We start from the raw sequence: 21,017 nt of genomic DNA, 5'->3' as shown, positions 1-21,017 counted from the left end.
CAAAGACCGATCTTCGGGTAGGACTGAGACCACAACACACTCCACACACCGGGAAAGCGAGGCCACAACCCCTCGAGTTACATCCCGTACCTATTTACTGGTAGGTGAACATGGGCCACACATTAAGAGGCTTGCCCATTTGCCTCGCCGACCCGGGACTCGAACCTGCCCTCTCGATTGGGAGTCGAGCGTGCTAACCACTACATGAGGCGGTGTGTGTGTGTGTGTGTGTGTGTGTTTCACTGTTTGATCTGCTGCAGTCTCTGACGAGACAGCCAGACGTTACCCTACGGAACGAGCTCAGAGCTCATTATTTCCGATCTTAGGATAGGCCTGAGACCAGGCACACACCACACACCGGGACAACAAGGTCACAACTCCTCGATTTACATCCCGTACCTACTCACTGCTAGGTGAACAGGGGCTACACGTGAAAGGAGACACACCCAAATATCTCCACCCGGCCGGGTGTGTGTGTGTGTGTGTGTGTGTGTGTGTGTGTGTGTGTGTGTGTGTGTGTGTGTATGTATTTACCTAGTTGTACCTAGTTGTAGTTTTACAGGGCCTGGGCTTTATGTTCGTGTGGCCCCGTCTCCATATCTACACTTATCCGATCTTACTTTAAAAGTATGCACACTCGTTGCAGACACTACTTCTTCATTTAAACTGTTCCACGTCTCAATACATCTTTGCGGGAAACTATATTTTTAACATCTCTCAGACATCTTCCTTTTCTCAGCTTTTTACTATGCGATCTTGTGCTTCGGATGTCATATTCTTCTCTCAGGATCAGTTTCTCATTATCCACTTGGTCCATTCCGTTGATCAATTTATAAACTTGTATCAGGTCTCCTCTCTCCTTCTTTGTTCCAGGGTTGGTAGATCCATAGCCTTTAGTCTCTCCTCATATGTCATCCCTTCAAATTCTGGAATCATTCTTGTAGCCATTTTTTGTAGTCTCTCCAATTTCCTTATGTGTTTCTTTTTATGAGGGGTCCACACTACTCCTGCATATTCCAATCTGGGTCTTATTATAGTACTTATCAATTTCTTCATCATTTCTTTGTCCATGTAGTGAAATGCTACTCCAATATTCCTTAGCAAATTATATGTTTCTCTAAAAATTCTATCAATATGGCTTACTGGTTGATTGTTTTCTTCCATCGTCACTCCTAAGTCCTTTTCCTTTTTAACTTTCTCCAGTTCTACTCCATCTCCCATCTTATAGATTCCCACAGGTCGTCTTTCACTCTTTCCCATTTCCATGACATGGCTTTTGTTCACATTGAATTCCATTTCCCACTTTTTACTCCATTCCCAGATCTTATTTAGGTCTTCTTGCAGTATTTCACAATCCTCTTTTTGCTTTATAACTTTGCACAGTTTCGTATCATCTGCAAACAGATTTATGTAGCTGTTCACTCCTTCTGGCATGTCGTTAATATAAATGAGGAAAAGTATCGGTGCCAATACTGACCCCTGTGGCACTCCGCTTTCTACTGCTCTCCACTTGGACTTCATATCTTTAACTACCGTCCTGTGTGTGTGTGTAATTCACCTCGGTCGGCAACTGGATAGAATGTGGCAGAAGTGGTGCTGGTGATGGTGGTGGTGGTGGTGGTGTGTGTGTGTGTGTGTATGTGTGCGTAATTCACCTCGGTCGCCTGCTGGTCACCCAGCCAGTCTTCCCCATTACGGAGCGAGCTCAGAGCTCATAGACCGATCTTCGGATAGGACTGAGACCACATCAACACACAACACACACCGGGAAAGCGAGGCTACAACCCCTCGAGTTACATCCCGTATCTATTTACTGCTAGGTGAACAGGGGCTACACATTAAGAGGCTTGCCCATTTGCCTCGCCGCTTAACGGGACTCGAACCCGGCCCTCTCGATTGTGAGTCGAGCGTGCTAACCACTACACTACGCGGTGTGTCTGTGTGTGTGTGTGTGTACACGTGTGTATGTGTGTGTGTGTGTGTGTGTTTCACTGTTTGATCTGCTGCAGTCTCTGACGAGACAGCCAGACGTTACCCTACGGAACGAGCTCAGAGCTCATTATTTCCGATCTTCGGATAGGCCTGAGACCAGGCACACACCACACACCGGGACAACAAGGTCACAACTCCTCGATTTACATCCCGTACCTACTCACTGCTAGGTGAACAGGGCTACACGTGAAAGAGACACACCCAAATATCTCCACCTTGCCGGGGAATCGAACCCCGGTCCTCTGGTTTGTGAAGCCAGCGCTCTAACCACTGAGCTACCGGGCTGTGTGTGTGTGTGTGTTCACTGTTCACTGTTTGATCTGCTGCAGTCTCTGACGAGACAGCCAGACGTTACCCTACGGAACGAGCTCAGAGCTCATTATTTCCGATCTTGGGATAGGCCTGAGACCAGGCACACAACACACACCGGGACAACAAGGTCACAACTCCTCGATTTACATCCCGTACCTACTCACTGCTAGGTGAACAGGGGCTACACGTGAAAGGAGACACACCCAAATATCTCCACCCGGCCGGGGAATTGAACCCCGGCTCTCTGGCTTGTGAAGCCAGCGCTCTAACCACTGAGCTACCGGGCCGTGTGTGTGTGTGTGTGTGTGTGTGTGTGTGTGTGTGTGTTTCCCATCTTGGTATGATAGTTTTTTTTATATATATTCTTTAGTGTTATTACCTTTCGTGGTCTTAAGATTCATGTCTGTATTAACATGTTTGCCATATTTGCCTGAGGAACTAAAGTCATTCAGTAAAGGAAGAAAAGATTTAGTGTTGGTAATTTTCCCTCTTACGGTTTGGTGAGGGTTGTGGTGGTGGTGATGAGCTAGATTGTTTCTTGGCATTGGTCAGATTGTGGTAGAAGTGGTGGTAGTGATGGTGGTAGTGGTGGTGGTGGTGGTGGTGATGATGGTGGGCCAGGTTGTGTGTATGTTGGCAGTGGTCAGATTGTAGTGGTGGTGGTGATGATGGTGATGGTGGTAGCAATGATGATAGTGGCGGTGATGGTTGGTCGTGACGATAATGATGGCAATGATGGTGGTGGTGATTTTGATGATGATAGCTCTGGTTAAAGTTGTGCTGGTGGTAAGGTGTCCATTGTTCGGTGAGCTTAACAAATAAAGAGTGACGGGCAATGACGAGGGAGGGAAGGAAGGGAGTAGGGCTGGTGTTGTTGTGGTAAGGCCGGTGATGTGGGTGGAGTAGCCTGCTTGCCTGCCTGCCTGCCTGCCTGCCTGCCTGGCGTCCTGATGGCCTGGCGATTTGCTGGCTCGTGTATATTTGTTACGTGACTCACTGAAGTGCACCCTCGTGGTTCCTCATGGTCGCTCCCAGACACACTGAGCGGCGGGCTAAATAAAAGAACAACTCCTCCTGTCACTGCTGCTGTAAAAATCTTAATAGCTAGAACAGATTATATATTTGTGTCTTAGTTTTTTTTATTCGTTTTTCTTTTGTTTGTTTTTATTTACATGCAAAGAGAGAAAGATTGAAAAATAGTTTAGAATGGAGTAGAATAGAAAAATATTCGGTTTTCTTTCATAAGTTGGTGATTGTAAGGTTAGGTTAGGTTTCCCATAGGATAGATTAGATTGTTTTTTTTTTTTTTTTTTTTTTATTTATTTATTTTTTTTATTTATTTATTTTTTTTTTTAGGTCAGGCTTTACTTGTGTTAGGTTAACTTAGGTTAGGTTAGGTTGCCTTAGACTAGATTACCTTAGCTTAGGTTAGGTTATCTTAGGTAAGGGTTTGGTTAGAGTATAACTGAAGATAATTGAGTTAGGTAACGTTTGTTTACATTAGGTTATGGTGCTGACGGTTGTGATCACACGTCCACTCAATCACTTACTCATATATCCCTCACTACAAACGTTGAGCTGATGCTCATGATAATAATAAGCTTTACAAAATCACTTGCTTACTACCTAAACCTTCACTCTGAAACCTTGAAATACTAGTGATGATGATGATGATGAAGCCCCGATACTCGCTTCCTTGTAATAAACCTTCAGTTGGTGATAGTGATGAAGCGTCAACACCACCCTTCCTCGTCCTCCCCTCACTATGTTCCTTGAGACGATGGTGAGTCTGGCAGTCTGGTGTGAGCTCTTGGCCGTGGTCGTTGGATAGCGGCGCGCATCAATCATCAATCAGAACTCAATTATTATCCCCTTGACATCAATCCTCGTCAGCTGCTGGCATCGCGGCGCTCACGACCATCGCTCATCTGGTCTTGTTTCGTACCCTCCAACCGGACAGCTTTGATTTCCTCTTCTTTTGTTTTTTCTCCCTTTTTTTTCTTATTTCATTTCCTTTAGATTGGAGAGTTGTTTTCTGTTTTATTGCTTTTGTTTTTATTTTCGTCTTTATTTATGTTTTTTGTCGTGTTTTTTTCGTGTTACTTCTCCTTTCCTTCTTTTCCTTTTGTTTCATGCCTTTTAAACTTGTATTCTGTTTTCTTTTCTTTTTTTTCCGTTTCTGTCTTTGCTTATAGTTTATTTTTTTCTTTTAGTCCCGTTTTCATGTTTTGTATCTTTAAAGTGATCAACTGATTTTTCTGATCTTCTTTTCCCTCTGTTTTCACTTACCTTTAAAATTAATATTTTTTTGTCTTTTCTTTCTTCTAGTGTGGACAACTGATTTTTTTTTTTTTTTTTTTTTTTTTCTTCTTCGGTGAAAGCAGTTGGAGGGTTCCTTTCTTTCCCGTTTTCATTCCATTCCTCTAGAGCGGTCAACTCTATTTTTTCACCTTATATTCTTTTGTTCTCACTCTTTGGTGCCGGAAGTTCGGGACACTGACTGACGAGGTGTTCTTGGTACCAAATCAGTGATGGTGATGCCTGTGCCACCCACATTCCGCCGCCTTCATACACAAAGCACACACTGAACACTACTGTGCTGTGGGTGACTTGGCGGTCGCTTTAATCCACGAGTCGATGAACGATAAGAAATGTTCCGTGAGATGGATGGGAAGCCGTGAGTTCGTGAGGCCAGGCAGACCACCGAGGCAAGGCATGCATCCATTGAGTCATCCACTCTCTGCCTCCCTGCTGCCTGTGCGCGGGAATATAAAGGGGTTTTTGTCAATAGGAAGTAATTGGCTCTCAAATAGTGAATGATGGATGAACTGAATAGACTCAGTAATTAGGTTATTAGTGTCAAGTCATTACGGAGCTTGAAAAAAGATCAAGGAAATTTACGGATGAGGATGATGCGTGGAAAAAGATGTGTACATTTCGTGCTGGGACCATCACGTGTAGGCCTGACCGCCTCTTGCAGTTTGCCATATTTTCTTATGTGTCTGATGGTGTTAAGCAAGAAGCCTACACATGGCAGTCCGTGTTACTGCACTTATAAATTGTTTCATTGTGTAGCGGTGCCGAGGTGGTTATGATGAAACACAGACTTAGGATGGTGTATGCCTACTTACTCTTTAATGAAAGAGTAAAGGGTAAGTTGCATGTTCGTAAAGGTATGAAAGTTCTTCAGAATATATAGCCATAGATAGATAAGAAGGAAATGAGGTAGATAAATAGATAGCTAGATAAAAATAAGGTTTTGTATGGATAGATAAAAAGTATACAGATAAACAGACACACAGATAGATCGATTGATACACAACTAGTGCAAATGAATAAAGACAAAATAGTTATAATGATGAGTGCATGAATAAATAAACACCATTTTTCTGTATATAAATGCATAAATTAATCAACATTTTCACAAGTTTTCTGCCTCACCAACAACCAGAAACAGTTATTTGCCTGTTTTTTCACAAGTTAATAGCAATGTCGATTAATTTTGAGGAGCGGGCCACACATAAAGAGCAATCCTCCCTGACTATTGCAAAACTCATTGGGGAGTGGAAAGCGGCATAACCTACATTTAATTGAAATTACCTATAATGAAGGTGATTTTTGTTGTTAAATACCTTGTTAATACAAATGAGTTGTTTTCTCCATAAAATTCATGTTTTAGGTCTCTCTCTCTCTCTCTCTCTCTCTCTCTCTCTCTCTCTCTCTCTCTCTCTCTCTCTCTCTCTCTCTCTCTCTCTCTCTCTCTCTCTCTCTCTCTCTCTCTCTCTCTCTCTCTCTCTCTCTCTCTCTCTCTCTCTCTCTCTCTCTCTCTCTCTCTCAATATATTTCCCTTAATCAGAGTGGTTTTGATCCGAGTTAGTGTTTAGTGCAATATCTCATCAGAGCTACACTTGTGTTTAATCGTGAGAACGGTGACAGACTTCTGGCTGTATCATTGTAGTCACATATTGAGAGCAGCGTCACTCTGCACCACTGAAAAGACTCATTTGACTGATATACTAAACGGTCCATTCATTGCACCTCTACAGCTGTGTTTGTTAATGGTATCTGCCATCACACGATATTCCCATCAGGCTTCATTTGATTAGGGAATCACCCACTCGTGAAAGGCAGCTAAAGGTAAACAGGAGGCTTAATGTCACTCTAGAGACACAGTGCAGACAAAGACCAGAGGGTGTGAACAGCCTCCGCCATCTCTCATCCCGACACAGAACATAACAGTGTACGCGTGCTTGCTCTCGCCTGTCTGCCTGCACGGCGGTCTATGCAAACTCTGCGGTTTTTTCCAGCACCTTTACAGTTCTTACGTATAAATTTAATAGACACTGTCTTCTTTCTTCCACTTTAGTTCGTTGTTGTAAACTTTTACGTTTGACGTACTTTTAGACGACCGCTATAATTTACGTCAGAGTTGGGCGTGTGTGTGGTGTGGCGGCGCGTCACGTGTGGGAGTGTTGGCACCCCCTCCACGGTGGTGGTGAGATCTCCCTGAAGGCGGCGACGGAGGCTGCCTCCTGCGAGTGGCACCATCTGTTGGCCGCCTCCAGAACTCTGTGCCGTTAGTTCTTCCTGTGGTCGCGGGGCGGCACTGGCACTGCGGTCCTTCTCAGGAAAAGTCAATATCTGCGCAAGGCTCACAACGAGTCGGGAGCTCTCGGCGGGAGGAGGTGCGTGTCGCGTCCGTGTTGTCGGAATACTTTGCTCGTGCTCGAAGCAGAGGAGGTGGTGGTGGCGACCCGAGGGTGACCCGTCGGGGATATGTAAGGCCACGACCTCACGGGTGGAGCCTCAGCTGCCAGCTATGGACTGTGTCGCCAGCCAGCCATGAGGTGGTGTGCGGCGCGACGGGTATGTGTGTGGCTGTGGAGCACGGCAGCCGCCCTCGCTCTGTGGGCCCCCAGGTGAGTGTGGCTCGGGCCGTAGTGGTGCCAGGGCGGTGTTGGGCTGTGGCGAGGCCCATGTGGGACCACAGTGAGGCAAAGAAGCGGCAAATGGGTACAATGGAGAAGCTATTTGGGGATATTCTGGCGGCAGCTGGGGGGCAATGGCCAGCGCCCCCCTCCCAACATCTACCAGCTGGCACACACGGGAAGTAACCAACCGCGTCCACCAACATGGGGGGAGGGGCACAGTGTGTTGTCAGTGGCGTTGACACTCATGTTGTGACGGCAGAGTACGCCACACCTGCTACACCCTGCAACACCACACATACCTCTCCAATCACACCTCCCTCACTCCGCCACACCACACCTGCCTCACCAAGCTACACCAAACCACACCTGCAGCCAGCCACGCCACACCACACCTAAACCAACCCACATAACTTAAACTCCAAACTGGACCACACTTGTCTTGTATCCAGGCACACTTTCACATAGAAACACCACACCACACCACACCACACCTTCCTGCTCCTCCCCCTCCACTCACACGCATCACACACCATATCAGTATCAAGGTCACATTTTTTTCTCACTTCACACCACAAAGCCACATCAGTTTCACATCACATGTTTACCTCCTTAATCTGACTCCCTGCCACACCACAGCATCACCCTCCACATCACACACCACATTGCACCGCGTCGTTCTAGACCTAAGTAACATAAGACAAAGACAAGGCCACGCCATACCACACTACATCACACACCACCGCAAGCCACACCGCGGTATTCAAGCATACAACACCACGACGCCACACTGCCAACAGCCGCGCCACGCCTGCTCACGCCACATGACGCCCTGCAAACATGCCACCGCCTCACGCCTCGCCACATGGCACCCAAGACGCGCCACATTTACCACACCACTTCACCACACTACATGATACTTTCTCCACATCATATCTACCACATCACAAAGGACCACGCCAGCTACACTCATTGTACTGCACTATTAGCCACACTACACCACACCACACTCTACCACATCACAGTACATCCACATTCACATCATGAGGTACATACAGATTTTTGCCACATCAGAAGGTGAAAGATTGCATCACACTACCATACTCTCTCTCTCTCTCTCTCTCTCTCTCTCTCTCTCTCTCTCTCTCTCTCTCTCTCTCTCTCTCTCTCTCTCTCTCTCTCTCTCTCTCTCTCTCTCTCTCTCTCTCTCTCTCTCTCTCTCTCTCTCTCTCTCTCTCTCTCTCTCATGGGTCGCACCACAAAGCACTTTTTTTCCGACTTAATGTTGGAACAAGAAAATCATAACATTTATCAGGTTGTCTCACTTACTTCGACCTTCGTTGTGTTGCGTCTTTAGATATTTTGGGGACGACTCTTCCTGTGTGTGTGTGTGTGTGTGTGTGTGTGTGTGTGTGTGTGTGTGTGTGTGTGTGTGTGTGTGTGTGTGTGTGTGTGTGTGTAATGTGTGTGTGTGTGTGTGGTGGGAGGGAGGATAGGAAAGCAGCCAGTAACCGTTTTATTTTCCTCCCTTTCCTTTCCCTATGTATCTCTCTGCGCCTTTATTCTTCTTGCTTTCGTTTCCCTCATTCACACCTTTCTACTCTGCCTACTCTATCGTATTCGCCTCTCACCACCTCCTCCTCCTCCTCCTCCTCCTCCTCCTCCTCCTCCTCCTCCTCCTCCTCCTCCTCCTCCTCCTCCTCCTCCTCCTCCTCCTCCTCCTCCACCACCACCCTCCTCCTCCTCACCTCCTCCTCCTCCTCCTCCTCCTCCTCCTCCTTTTTTTCTTTTCTCTCATCTACACCTCTCCACTCTGCCCTACTCTTCCTTCCCTTTACAAAGACTCCTCCTCCTGTCCCTCCTCTTCCTCCCAACCCTCCGCCTCCCAGCTGGCACCAGGCCGCTGTCACTATCAACAAATAGAGTATTTTTACCACAGCAGGGAGAGTCGCGCCCCGTCCGCTGCAAATACACCGCGCCGCTCGTCGAACAGTGATTAGATGGGGGGAGGGGGGGAACAGCGCGCCTTTGAAGGGATGAGAGGGCTGGGGGGGATGAGGGCGTGGTAGAGGGACTGGAAAGAGAAACAGGAAGGGAATATGTGTATTGGTGTGTGTGTGTGTGTGTGTGTGTGAGAGAGAGAGAGAGAGAGAGTGCGCGTGTGTCTCCTGAATCCCTTTCTTGGCATCTATAAGGCATTGAAACTTGTGCAAATGACCCGATTCTTTCAATAAAGGTATGAATGAATAATTGAATAAATAAATAAATAAGTAAAGCATCATCCTGCGTATTTGTACAGTGTAAACGGTACTCTGGCCGGTGGACTTTAGTTAGGAGGTGGCCCAAAAAGTATCCTCCTTTAGCACAAAAATTCCCGTAAAAAGAAAGGACACTGGTAACGAGAGGGAAAAGTGTATCTGGCTGTCTTTAAAGGTCATTATTCTTCATCATTAATTCGTCTGTCATCACTTTCAGTCCACTATTTGTACGGGAAACTTTGTCGTCTGTGTAAAGTTTGTAGGGAAAATTAATTGATGGAGAGGATACTATGAAGACTCTCTCTCTCTCTCTCTCTCTCTCTCTCTCTCTCTCTCTCTCTCTCTCTCTCTCTCTCTCTCTCTCTCTCTCTCTCTCTCTCTCTCTCTCTCTCTCTCTCTCTCTCTCGCTGTAGGGGATGTATAAGGGAAGAAAAGCTCCTTCCAAAAAACACTCCCTGAAAAAAATCTCTTAATTAAGAAAGAGGAAGACGATCTGGGAAGAGAGAGGGAGCGGGAGAGGGGCCAGTGAGAGTGGGAGAGACTGAAGAGAGAGCGAGTGAGAGTGAGAATGGAGAGGAAGAGGACGAGTGAGAGTGGAGGGAAGCTAATGGAAGAGGAAGAGGAATTGTTACTATTGGATCAAGAGGTTCCCGTGTACCCTTGCTTTTGCGCTCTCTCTCTCTCTCTCTCTCTCTCTCTCTCTCTCTCTCTCTCTCTCTCTCTCTCTCTCTCTCTCTCTCTCTCTCTCTCTCTCTCTCTCTCCAGTTTATTGTTTGCTGTTCACTTCTGTACAACACTTTCCAACTATTTTTTTTTTTTCTATGTACATATTTTCACATCACAAAAATTTAAGTGCTGTTTTATAATCCTTCTGTTCCCTCACTTGTTATTGCTTCCTGTACTGAATTAGACTCTCTTTCAATTTCTACAACTTTGCCTTACCTCAACCTTTTTCTCTGTACACTCCCATGATGTTATCTGATTGTTTGGTTGTTATTTTTTTCTGTACGTGCGTTTGTTACCCGGGCTCAATCTAGTGCCAGTGAGAGATGAAGTGTTCAGTCGCCGTTATTACCTCTTAGCTCTTCGTGTCACCCAGCAGTGAAGATTCTGATCGAAGTGTAAATTGAAACCTAACTTTAGCTTGATTAGTGTTATTCCTTCGCGTAATGAGTGGAGAATGAGAGGAAGATGGTGTGTGACATATGAGGGCAGGATAAAAGTACGAGTAGAGATAGACAGATAAGAACATAGGACAATAAGATAAGCTTCTAAAAGCCATCAAAACCTACACATTGTTGATAGAGACATGAAGCAAGCGCATACACACACACACACACACACACACACACACACACACACACACACACACACACACACACACACACACACAAAGATGAAAAATTTTGTCATTCTTAGGAATCGTTTAAGTTTGAAAAGATTTACAACCACTTACACATCTTGGTGGAAAAGCATCAATAAATGAAAAGAAAGAAAAAACAAGAAAAAATGAGGATAGGAAAAGAAAGATAGATAAAAACAAACTCTCTCTCTCTCTCTCTCTCTCTCTCTCTCTCTCTCTCTCTCTCTCTCTCTCTCTCTCTCTTTCTCTTTCCTTCCTTCCTTCCTTCCTTCCTTCCTTCCTTTTCTTTCTTTCTTTCTTTCTTACTCTCTCTCTCTCTCTCTCTCTCTCTCTCTCTCTCTCTCTCTCTCTCTCTCTCTCTCTCTCTCTCTCTCTCTCTCTCTCTCTCTCTCTCTCTCTCTCTCTCTCTCTCTTCGATGTTTACCTTCAAGTTTTCCTCCTTTACCTTTCCATGTTTACCCCACCACTTAGTTTTCAGTGTGAGCGACGCGTGACTCTTGCAGTATTCCAGGTTGAATATTTGGAAAGCAGGCGGCAGGCAGTCAAGTGGTGAAGTATGCAATGCGTGACTTTAGAACGCATCCTCAAACATCCTTTTCTCTCTCTCTCTCTCTCTCTCTCTCTCTCTCTCTCTCTCTCTCTCTCTCTCTCTCTCTCTCTCTCTCTCTCTCTCTCTCTCTCTCTCTCTCTCTCTCTCTCCAGAACTATTTCCTGAGGTCACATAGATTAATCGGGTTTCCAGTGAGAGTTAATGAAGTACTGGCTGACTCTGGAACTCCCTGCCTCTCTGCCTGCATCTAGCGTGTTTACCCCTTCTTACCACTTCACTTTGTTTGAGAGACCGTAACTCATACATGTGCTTGAAGTGTAAAGTTGAGAATGAGTCATGTGTATTGTGTGTTTGATGATATTTGCCAGGGTGCATTACGTTCTGCTTCCCAAGTCTTTTTTTTTTTTTTTTTTCAGAGAGAATATTTTTGACACAATACATACTCTATAAAACTAATCAGGTTGTCTACAGGAGGGGTTTTGATCCCTTATTGACGGCAGGCAGGTGGATTCACGATTTCCCCCCCTCTCTCTCTCTCTCTCTCTCTCTCTCTCTCTCTCTCTCTCTCTCTCTCTCTCTCTCTCTCTCTCTCACACACACACACACACACACACACACACACACACACACACACTCTCTCTCTCTCTCTCTCTCTCTCTCTCTCTCTCTCTCTCTCTCTCTCTCTCTCTCTCTCTCTCTCTCTCTCTCTCTCTCTCTCTCTCAAGGCGACCACTTCAGTTACTTATTGACTACAGGGTTTATTTTTAGCATCAAGCATGAAAGAGCTACATGACAGCGGCACACACAAAAACTTCCCCACTACATTCCGTTGAACTTTCCCCGGCCAAGAGTCCATCGCGTAACAGAAGGAATGGAGCTGCCTCTCCCGAGCTTGGAGCAACTTACAGACCGCGGCGCCTCCCTCTGATGTAGGCGGCGGCAACACACGAGTCTTTGTTCCCGCCTGGCATTCCTCAAGGCCGGGAAGCTGTTGGGAGGGAGAAAGTGTTCGGAAGAGAGAGAGAGAGATTATATTTTTCTTTTTCTTTCATTTATTTTGATATCTGTTTTGTTTTGTTTTTTCTTGTAATTTTTATTCTATTTCCCTGATTTATTTATTTTCTTTATATTCTTTATTTTCCTTATTGTCCTGCCATTTTCTTTTCTCTTCGTTTTTTTGTAATTCTGCTTTCATTTTTTTTCGTATATGTACCTGTCACTTTCTGTTCTTTTACTATTTTATACGTTTCTCATTAATTTTCTATTTTTACTGTTAATCTTTTTGTTTTTCTTATGTTTGATTACTTTTTTTTTTTCTACTATTAGCTTGCCATTCTCGTTTCTTTTGTTTACCTAATTCCATTGTTTTTCTAGATTTTGTTTTTATTCTTTATTCGTTATGTTCTATTTAACTTATATTTTGTACCACGTGCAGAATTGAGATATCATTCTCTTTAAAAGTTAATAACTAAGCATACTCTCTTTTCCTATCGCCTCACTTGACGTTTCTTTTGTCACGTCTGGCCTCATAGAAGCAACAGAAATAAGGACACTTAGCCACCAGCCACCAAATGCTGTCCTCATCGAATACCACGCCAATAATATTAACATTGATCCCAGTACTAGTTCATAAGCAAGGCGTCACATTAATTTACTTTTCCTAGCCACTCTTTTCACTTACCCATTTGCTAAACCAGCACGCAACGAGACTTGAGTGAGTCGAGGAGTGAAAATTGCTGACTAATGAGAACCAAGCTTATTGATTTGCAAACTGACACATTAATTGATCTTTCTAATACACACCTTTTACTTTCCCTCACGTATAAGAGACAAATGAATAAAAGAGTGAGACTAGCAGTGTTATAGCGATGAAATTTCTGGACGTGCCAAGCTTCTGTGGCGGAGAGAAGTGGTGGTGGTGGTATATCGGTAGTAGTGGTGGTGGTATATCGGTGGTAGTGAAGTAGTGGGTTGTGGTGGTGGTGGTGGTGGTGGTGGTGAGAACGCATGTCAGCGTTGCGTGGTGGTGGCGGTGGTGGTAGTGGTGTCTGGAGGTCACTAGCGAGCTGGAGTCGCAATAGTAGTGGTGGTTGTGGTGGTGGTAGTGAGTTTTATTGATGGTAGCGACATTTAGCACTTGATGATATAACTAAGAAGTGGTGGGTGGGTTTGTTTAGAGAGAGAGAGAGAGAGAGAGAGAGAGAGAGAGCAGAGAAGAATATTTTTGTACCTTGTGTTTAAAGTAATTTTTTGATGCAGGAGGGGAAACTGGCCAAGGGTAACAAAAAAGGAGAAAAAAAAAAGGCCACTGGGTTGCTAGTTCCCTTAAGGTTCATATGAGTTATCCAAATATTCAGGAATAAATGTCTTGAAACCTCCCTCTTAAAAGTCAAGTCGTAGGAAGATGGAAATACAGAACCAGGCAGGAAATACTCCCGGCAAACTTTTTACCAGATGTTGATGGCTCCGATTGATAAAATTCTCCACTGATGAACATTCGACATTAAACGTCAAGAGATTCTGTTTACTAGCCAAGAGCTGCGCCTCCCCCTTCCCTTCCCTTCCCTTCCCTTCCCTTCCCTTCCCTTCACACCCAGACCAGACTTTTCCCCTCCTCTTTTCTCTCCACCCTACCGCCACCTCCTCCTCCTCCTCCTCTTCCTCCTCCTCCTCCTCCTCCTCCTCCTCCTCCTCCTCCTCCTCCTCCTCCTCCTCCTCCTCCTCCTCCTCCTCCTCCTCCTCCTCCTCCCCGGCTCCCACCAAAGTGCCCTGCGTGCTAGTTTAAGGAACAATTTGGTCTTATTTTGTCTTTGTGTTGCGGCGAGAACACAGATTTTTATCATTATTTTCTCCTTTCCTCGTGTGGTAAACAATGGCGATGACGTGACGCTCTGGTGTTTTCTTTGCGAGTAGTTTGTTTGCAGTTTTGTGAGTTTATTTTGATGGGGAAGATTATTGTCACACTTTTATTTATTTATTTATTTTTTTTAGTTTGTTCTCCGTATGTTACTGTTTGGTCTCCGTCTCTGGTTCCCTATCCGTCTGCCTGTTCGTCTGTGTGTCTGTGTCAACGATATGAAGCGCGTGTACAAATTTTAATTACTCAGTGTGTTCTATTTCATGACCTGTGCATTCGTTTATTTTTCAATCTCACTATGTATGTAGTTGTTTATCTATCTTCTTATTTCATCTGTCTACTGATCTAACTATTATTCTGTCGATCTATGCATCTGCCACGTGTAGACATGATGGCTATCTTACGTACCTACCTACTTACCTACCTGTCTATCTGCCTACCTACCTGTCTATCTACCTTCCTACTTACACATCTATCCCCTACCTGTTCACATTTAACCTTCCTTCTTCCCCAGGGGCTGCGCGGGCGGGCGTACAAGCGAACACCTGGACAACGTCACACAGACCATCGAGACCCTGCTGCACGGCTACGACATCAGGCTCAGGCCCAACTTTGGCGGTGAGTGTGTGTGTGTGTGTGTGTGAAGAAGAGGGTAGATGCCGGGTATGTGTGTGAGAGGGAGAATATTGGAGGAAGAGTATGAGAGGTTCTATCTGGTTGCAACTTAAAAAGAAATCATGAAAAAGAAATGAAGGGAAAAATAAAACTCGTGAGGATTCCGTTTATTTGGTCGATTATTCTGTGTGTGTGTGTGTGTGTGTGTGTGTGTGTGTGTGTGTGTGTGTGTGTGTGTGTGTGTGTGTGTGTGTGTGTGTGTGTGTGTGTGTGTGTGTGTGTGTGTGTGTGTGTCAAGACAGCTGACACGCACCTGGCCCCTCACTTGTCTAGCGTTCCGGGCGTCACTTTTCATCACGCCCTTTACAGTCATTTGTTGTAGCACGTCACTCACACTCACTGCTGCGCCTCGAGCGTCACGTAGGGGGAGTCCAGTGCGTCACGCTTGGAGTTCTACCCTTAAACTTTCTCTTAGTCTTGTAGTGTAAGTTCTGATTTTATTTATTTATTTATTTTATTATTATTTTTTTTTTTTTTAGTTTTTTGTTCTATCATAAGGAGTAATATGTTAAAAAAAATTGCGAAGATCTGAAGTCAGTTTCTCAGGATTTGGCCTTTATATAGAAGCAGATGTCGTAAAGAAATGTTCAGTTACCGATTCACATGCTTCCGTTTCCTCTCTCTCTCTCTCTCTCTCTCTCTCTCTCTCTCTCTCTCTCTCTCTCTCTCTCTCTCTCTCTCTCTCTCTCTCTCTCTCTCTCTCTCTCTCTCTCAATAATTGATCAGCAGTATGATATAAAGCCTATTGGTTGTATAAAGAGTGATGATTCGTAAAAATAATGCATGTGGACCACACTTAAGTGACACGATAATCATATGTAGTTTTTTCTTTTTTTTTTTTTCAGACTATAACAGACTCATGAAAATATCATCACTGAAAACTTCGATCACTTCCATTAGAGGCTTTCAAAAGTAGTCCATTAATTATGTATGTTCGCCCTCCGCGCTGAACATCTCATAGAAAACATCACCACAGGCCTGAATTGCAAATGTAGGTAAAGACACGTGAGGAGGTGTTGAGAAGTTGGATGCGATGTGGTGAGGTGGCGTGTTGTCTGCGGGTAGCATGGCGGACCCCTGGCCAGTGCGGGCGTCCGTGGCCACGAGAGAGCGGCGCGGAGTGACTGCCTCCACTGCTCAGTCCATCTATATTAAACCTCCTCCCTAGCCACCGCGGCCCCGCAGCCTCTCCCTGAGCACCGCGACCAACCAGGTGATCTGCAACAGTCGTACGGCGGCCTCCTGGCGGCGCTGATCTGTCACTCTGTGTCTCTGCTTTTCGAAGGATTTTCTGAACCATTCTTCTTTTCAATTTAGTAGTTGCTTACGTAGCTATTTCTCTTATCTTTGCAAAAATTCGTATAGAGTTCCTGTTTTGACTAAAATTTTATACCTAAATGACAGAGACCTGATTTCGTAATGTTCTTTGTTCGTCAGCAGACGGTGCGCCATTCAGCTTTGTGTATCTTCTTGACTCATTGTTCCGTAAAGCTTAATTGTTATTCACCAGACGCATCATTCTTCATAGGGAACCTCATGTTTCTTTTGTCTGTTGCGCTGTTCCCGTGCATTCACCTAAACAAAGAACACTGACGCTTCGCCTTGTAACACGCCCAGCACAGACGCTACCCTCACTCTCTCACCTCCTCCTCCACAAATACAAAGTGATACCTGAGATTCTCGATATAAGTCATTTAGTCGCATCAGTGTACTCATCTTCCTTGATCAATAATTGATGCGTGTGCCTTGCTAGATTTGTGTGTAATTATTAAAGTTGCTCACTTTACCTGTCGCATCTGCGTCACCAAGGTGTTGTAGATCCACTGTGCACTACCACTACCATTACATGAACACTATCCTATAAAGGACACTCATGGACTGAACTCGAATGATCTGCACTTACCCCCACTGTGCTTTGCGACTCCCCTCGATCCTAAGTCCATAATCTGTTACAATCTTCTTACGGAACCTGACACGTTATAGATTCTTAGCATATCAGAGGACTTCAGATAGAAAGATGACTTTAAACATACTTGAAGTGAGTGTAATACGTACTTTATTCCATTCCTTGGCATGAGTGCACTTCATAAGTGGTTTACTACTCTGGATGTTATGTACTTTTAGGTAATGTAAATTAGTACAAGTAAAGGCTTTTTTTTTTTTTTTTTTTTTTTTTTTTTTTTTTTTTGCTGTCTCGTTCCCACGCTTCTTTTACTGTTGCAAACTCTTTCTTTTGTTTCAAGTGTTTCATTTGGTTTCCATGGAATTCTCGATAATTTCAAGGTATGGTTGCAGTGTCACTGCATACTAATGTGTTTTGCTTTCGTGCCTTTTCAAACACCTTTCCGCTAACCCACCCGAGGCGCTGCTACTGCCGCCGCTGCTCATACCTCGCCGCGTGCTCCTCCTCCCGCCGGTCCTCTTTCCCCCCCAGGTTGGACCATTTTCTCTCGTAAAGAATGAGAATTCCGGGTCTTGATTATTTTGTGGATAATCGCTGGCAAACAACAGCCTCCCGGAAGGACCGAACGTCGCCTGAGCTGTGCCTGAGGGAGCGGACTGAGGAGAGCTGCTCAGTGCTCAGTGTCGGGAACAGGGGCAGCTGCATCCAGGGCAGGAGGTGATAGGAAACACGGCAAAGAAACGCAAAGGAAAAGCAAACATTAGTAAATCAGATGGACTTTCTATTACTTCTAATATGATGTAGTAAGTCAAAGACGTTGGATTTGTAAGCGTGTTTCGTTATGGGCAGGCGACAAAATTGTACTCATATCCTCCTTACTTAATTACTTACTTACTTACTGAATTACTTGCTTACTTGTACAAAGTTTGGTTTGATACACTTGAATGATTCTCTCTCTCTCTCTCTCTCTCTCTCTCTCTCTCTCTCTCTCTCTCTCTCTCTCTCTCTCTCTCTCTCTCTCTCTCTCTCTCTCTCTCTCTCTCTCTCTCTCTCTCTCTCTCTCTCTCTCTCTCTCTCTCTCTCTCTATATATATATATATATATATATATATATATATATATATATATATATATATATATATATATATATATCACAAAAAGAAAAGACCATAGACTGATAAGGATAAAATATTTAGAACAGCAATAATTCACTGTACTGTATACTTGTCATTCAAACATAGTTAATCATTAATTGCACCTGAAGACATCAATATTCAGGCAACACTGTCATTAAGACAGGGAGGAGAGAGAGAGAGAGAGAGAGAGAGAGAGAGAGAACTGGAGCCGCCCTGACCTGACCTGACCTCTTAATGGGTTAGTGGGTGATGTTGTGAGGTGACATTGTGTGTCCATTACAGTCTGGCACGGAATGCTGGTGTTGAGTCCCTTCCTTTGTGCACCCCTCCTCCTCCCCACTCTCTCTCTCTCTCTCTCTCTCTCTCTCTCTCTCTCTCTCTCTCTCTCTCTCTCTCTCTCTCTCTCTCTCTCTCTCTCTCTCTCTCTCTCTCTCTCTCTCTCTCTCTCTCTCTCTCTCTCTCTCTCTCTCTCTCTCTCTCTCTCTCTCTCTCTCTCTCTCTCTCTCTCTCTCTCTCTCTCTCTCTCTCTCTCTCTCTCTCTCTCTCTCTCTCTCTCTCTCTCTCTCTCTCTCTCTCTCTCTCTCTCTCTCTCTCTCTCTCTCTCTCTCTCTCTCTCTCTCTCTCTCTCTCTCTCTCTCTCTCTCTCTCTCTGATAAATGGAGGGGGAGCTAGGAGAGACATATTGTTATTATTATTATTATTATTGTTGCTGTTGCTGTTATTATTATTATTGTTTTTGTTATTACTATTACTATTACTATTATTACCATTATTGTCATCTTCGTTATTCATTAATATTTCCTCAACAAAAATTTTTTTCTATTAAGAGAGAGAGAGAGAGAGAGCGAGAGAGAATGTTGGTGTGCATATAAAGAAGGTGCAGGAGCGGGAAGGATAGGACGGGGGGCCAATGTTAGGACAATGAGACGGAATGGAAGCAAGAGATAGGCTTGTTGAGAGAGAGAGAGAGAGAGAGAGAGAGAGAGAGAGAGAGGAACCCGGAGAAACGGGGTTTATTGTCCCCTCAACTGTCCAATGACCGTCTCGAGCTTCAGAATAGTGCTGAGGTTTCCCTGTTTCAAAATAATATTTTTTTTAAGTAACAAAACAATAATGATTAGCCAGAGGAGTTACTGCTATGGCAAAATTATTTCGGCTTCTTTTAACCTAACATAACACTTTTTTTTCTCTTTTTATGTCCTGGCCTATAGCGTCGGCAGGTAACTTGAAGCGTATCGGGAGCGCTGTTAAGTTTCCGCCCATTAGTGGTGCAGGCAATTTTATTTATAGTGGTACCCATATTAGGGTCCATATCAACACTCAAGTGCATCTTTTGTGTAACCACATAGAACCTGGGTATCATGGTGATATGTAGGTAACTTTAAACCACTCGACAAATGGCAAAGTATAAAGATGGTATGTGATGGGATTCGAACCTGCGCGTACACGTCTGCCCGATCCGACACTCACTACCTTATCCACTATGCTACCGCCTCCCTAAAATATGCGTCGGGTTGTCAGTGGAGCTGGTATCTGTGTTGTACGTAAGCCAAACATCGGTGCATCTCTCAGCAAGCGTACTGTAACACTTTGCTTTTGGTATTTTCAAGCACAACGCACAAACGGTAGCTTGACATTGCAAAGCCAGCGTTCATTCATTCATTTTGGAGCATTAAGCGAACATTACACAAATTTCTGGATGAGAATGATAGTGAAAATATATAGTAAGTTACTGTAGTTTCGCTTATTCTCTTACGTTGATTTACTTTAGTTTGTACTCACAAAACTATCAATTCATCGAACCATCCTCCTTAGAAACATCTCATCGCCGTTGAAAAATATGAATAGTGTTATATTTCACAGCGGAGACGATGGCAAAGGCAGACACTACCCAGAAGACGATGTATATTGCCAGCTACAAAGGAGAGAGATGAGATTTGAGAGATGCATGGAAAGGAAGAGAAGTAGAAAAGGGAAAGAAAAAAGGGCAGTGAAGTGGCAGGTGGAAGTTGATGAGAACTGAATGAGGTGTGGATGTGGAGGAGAGAGAGAGAGAGAGAGAGAGAGTAGTGGGGGTAGGGAGGGAACAGCTGGGTGATGGCGAAGCAGGTCAAAAGTTTGCCGGAGTCTCGGGAGCTATTGACACTCAGAGAAGCAAGTGTTGACGGTTGACAAATGACAGAAACTCTCTCTCTCTCTCTCTCTCTCTCTCTCTCTCTCTCTCTCTCTCTCTCTCTCTCTCTCTCTCTCTCTCTCTCTCTCTCTCTCTCTCTCTCTCTCTCTCTCTCTCTCTCTCTCTCTCTCTCTCTCTCTCTCTCTCTCTCTCTCTCTCTCTCTCTCTCTCTCTCTCTCTCTCTCTCTCTCTCTCTCTCTCTCTCTCTCTCTCTCTCTGTGTGTGTGTGTGTGTGTGTGTGTGTGTGTGTGTGTGTGTGTGTGTGTGTGTGTGTGTGTGTGTGTGTGTGTGTGTGTGTGTGTGTGTGTGTGTGTGTGTGTGTGTGTGTGTGTGTGTGTGTGTGTGTGTGTGTGTGTGTGTGTGTGTGTGTGTGAACAAACAGATGGACGGACAGAAAGGGAGGTGCGTCGAGAAAACTCTGCGGTACATCGCTTACACGTTTCATTTACTCTGAGAGGGACGGCGGGAGCCGGGGCCGCCATTCTTTCCGGGAACCAGAAAGGATGAAGGGTAAACACACACACACACACACACACACACACACACACACACACACACACACACACACACACACACACACACTGTCAGTCCTTCTCCAACTGGCCTTCATCTCCTCCTCCTCCTCCTCCTCCTCCTCCTCCTCCTCCTCCTCCTCCTCCTCCTCCTCCTCCTCCTCCTCCTCCTCCTCCTCCTCCTCTTCCTCCTCCTCCTCCTCCTCCTCCTCCTCCTCCTCCTCCTCCTCCTCCTCCTCCTCCTCCTCCTCCTCCTCCTCCTCTTCTTCTTCCTCCTCCTCCTCCTCCTCCTCCTCCTCCTCCTCCTCCTCCTCCTCCTCCTCCTCCTCCTCCTCCTCCTCCTCTTCCTTATCTTTCT

The 21,017-nt window shown here is 45.0% G+C and overlaps 1 protein-coding gene across 2 annotated transcripts in view; it reads left to right on the top strand.

Annotated features, from left to right (window-relative positions):
- Positions 1 to 6,943: 6,943 nt before the first annotated feature.
- LOC123500169 (gamma-aminobutyric acid receptor subunit beta-like) overlaps positions 6,944 to 21,017 on the top strand; it is a 61,536-nt gene continuing 47,462 nt past the window's right edge. For both annotated transcript variants that reach the window (XM_045248877.1, XM_045248875.1), the window contains exons 1-2: positions 6,944 to 7,223; positions 14,775 to 14,878. In XM_045248877.1, coding sequence (XP_045104812.1) covers positions 7,147 to 7,223; positions 14,775 to 14,878 — 181 coding nt within the window. In that variant the 5' untranslated portion in view covers positions 6,944 to 7,146. The remainder of the gene's footprint in view (positions 7,224 to 14,774; positions 14,879 to 21,017) is intronic.

This window comes from Portunus trituberculatus, chromosome 50 (genome assembly GCF_017591435.1).
Source record: "Portunus trituberculatus isolate SZX2019 chromosome 50, ASM1759143v1, whole genome shotgun sequence".
Taxonomy (NCBI): domain Eukaryota; kingdom Metazoa; phylum Arthropoda; class Malacostraca; order Decapoda; family Portunidae; genus Portunus; species Portunus trituberculatus.
Note: the sequence above shows the minus strand (reverse complement) of the source record. Positions and strands in the feature narration are given on the sequence as shown.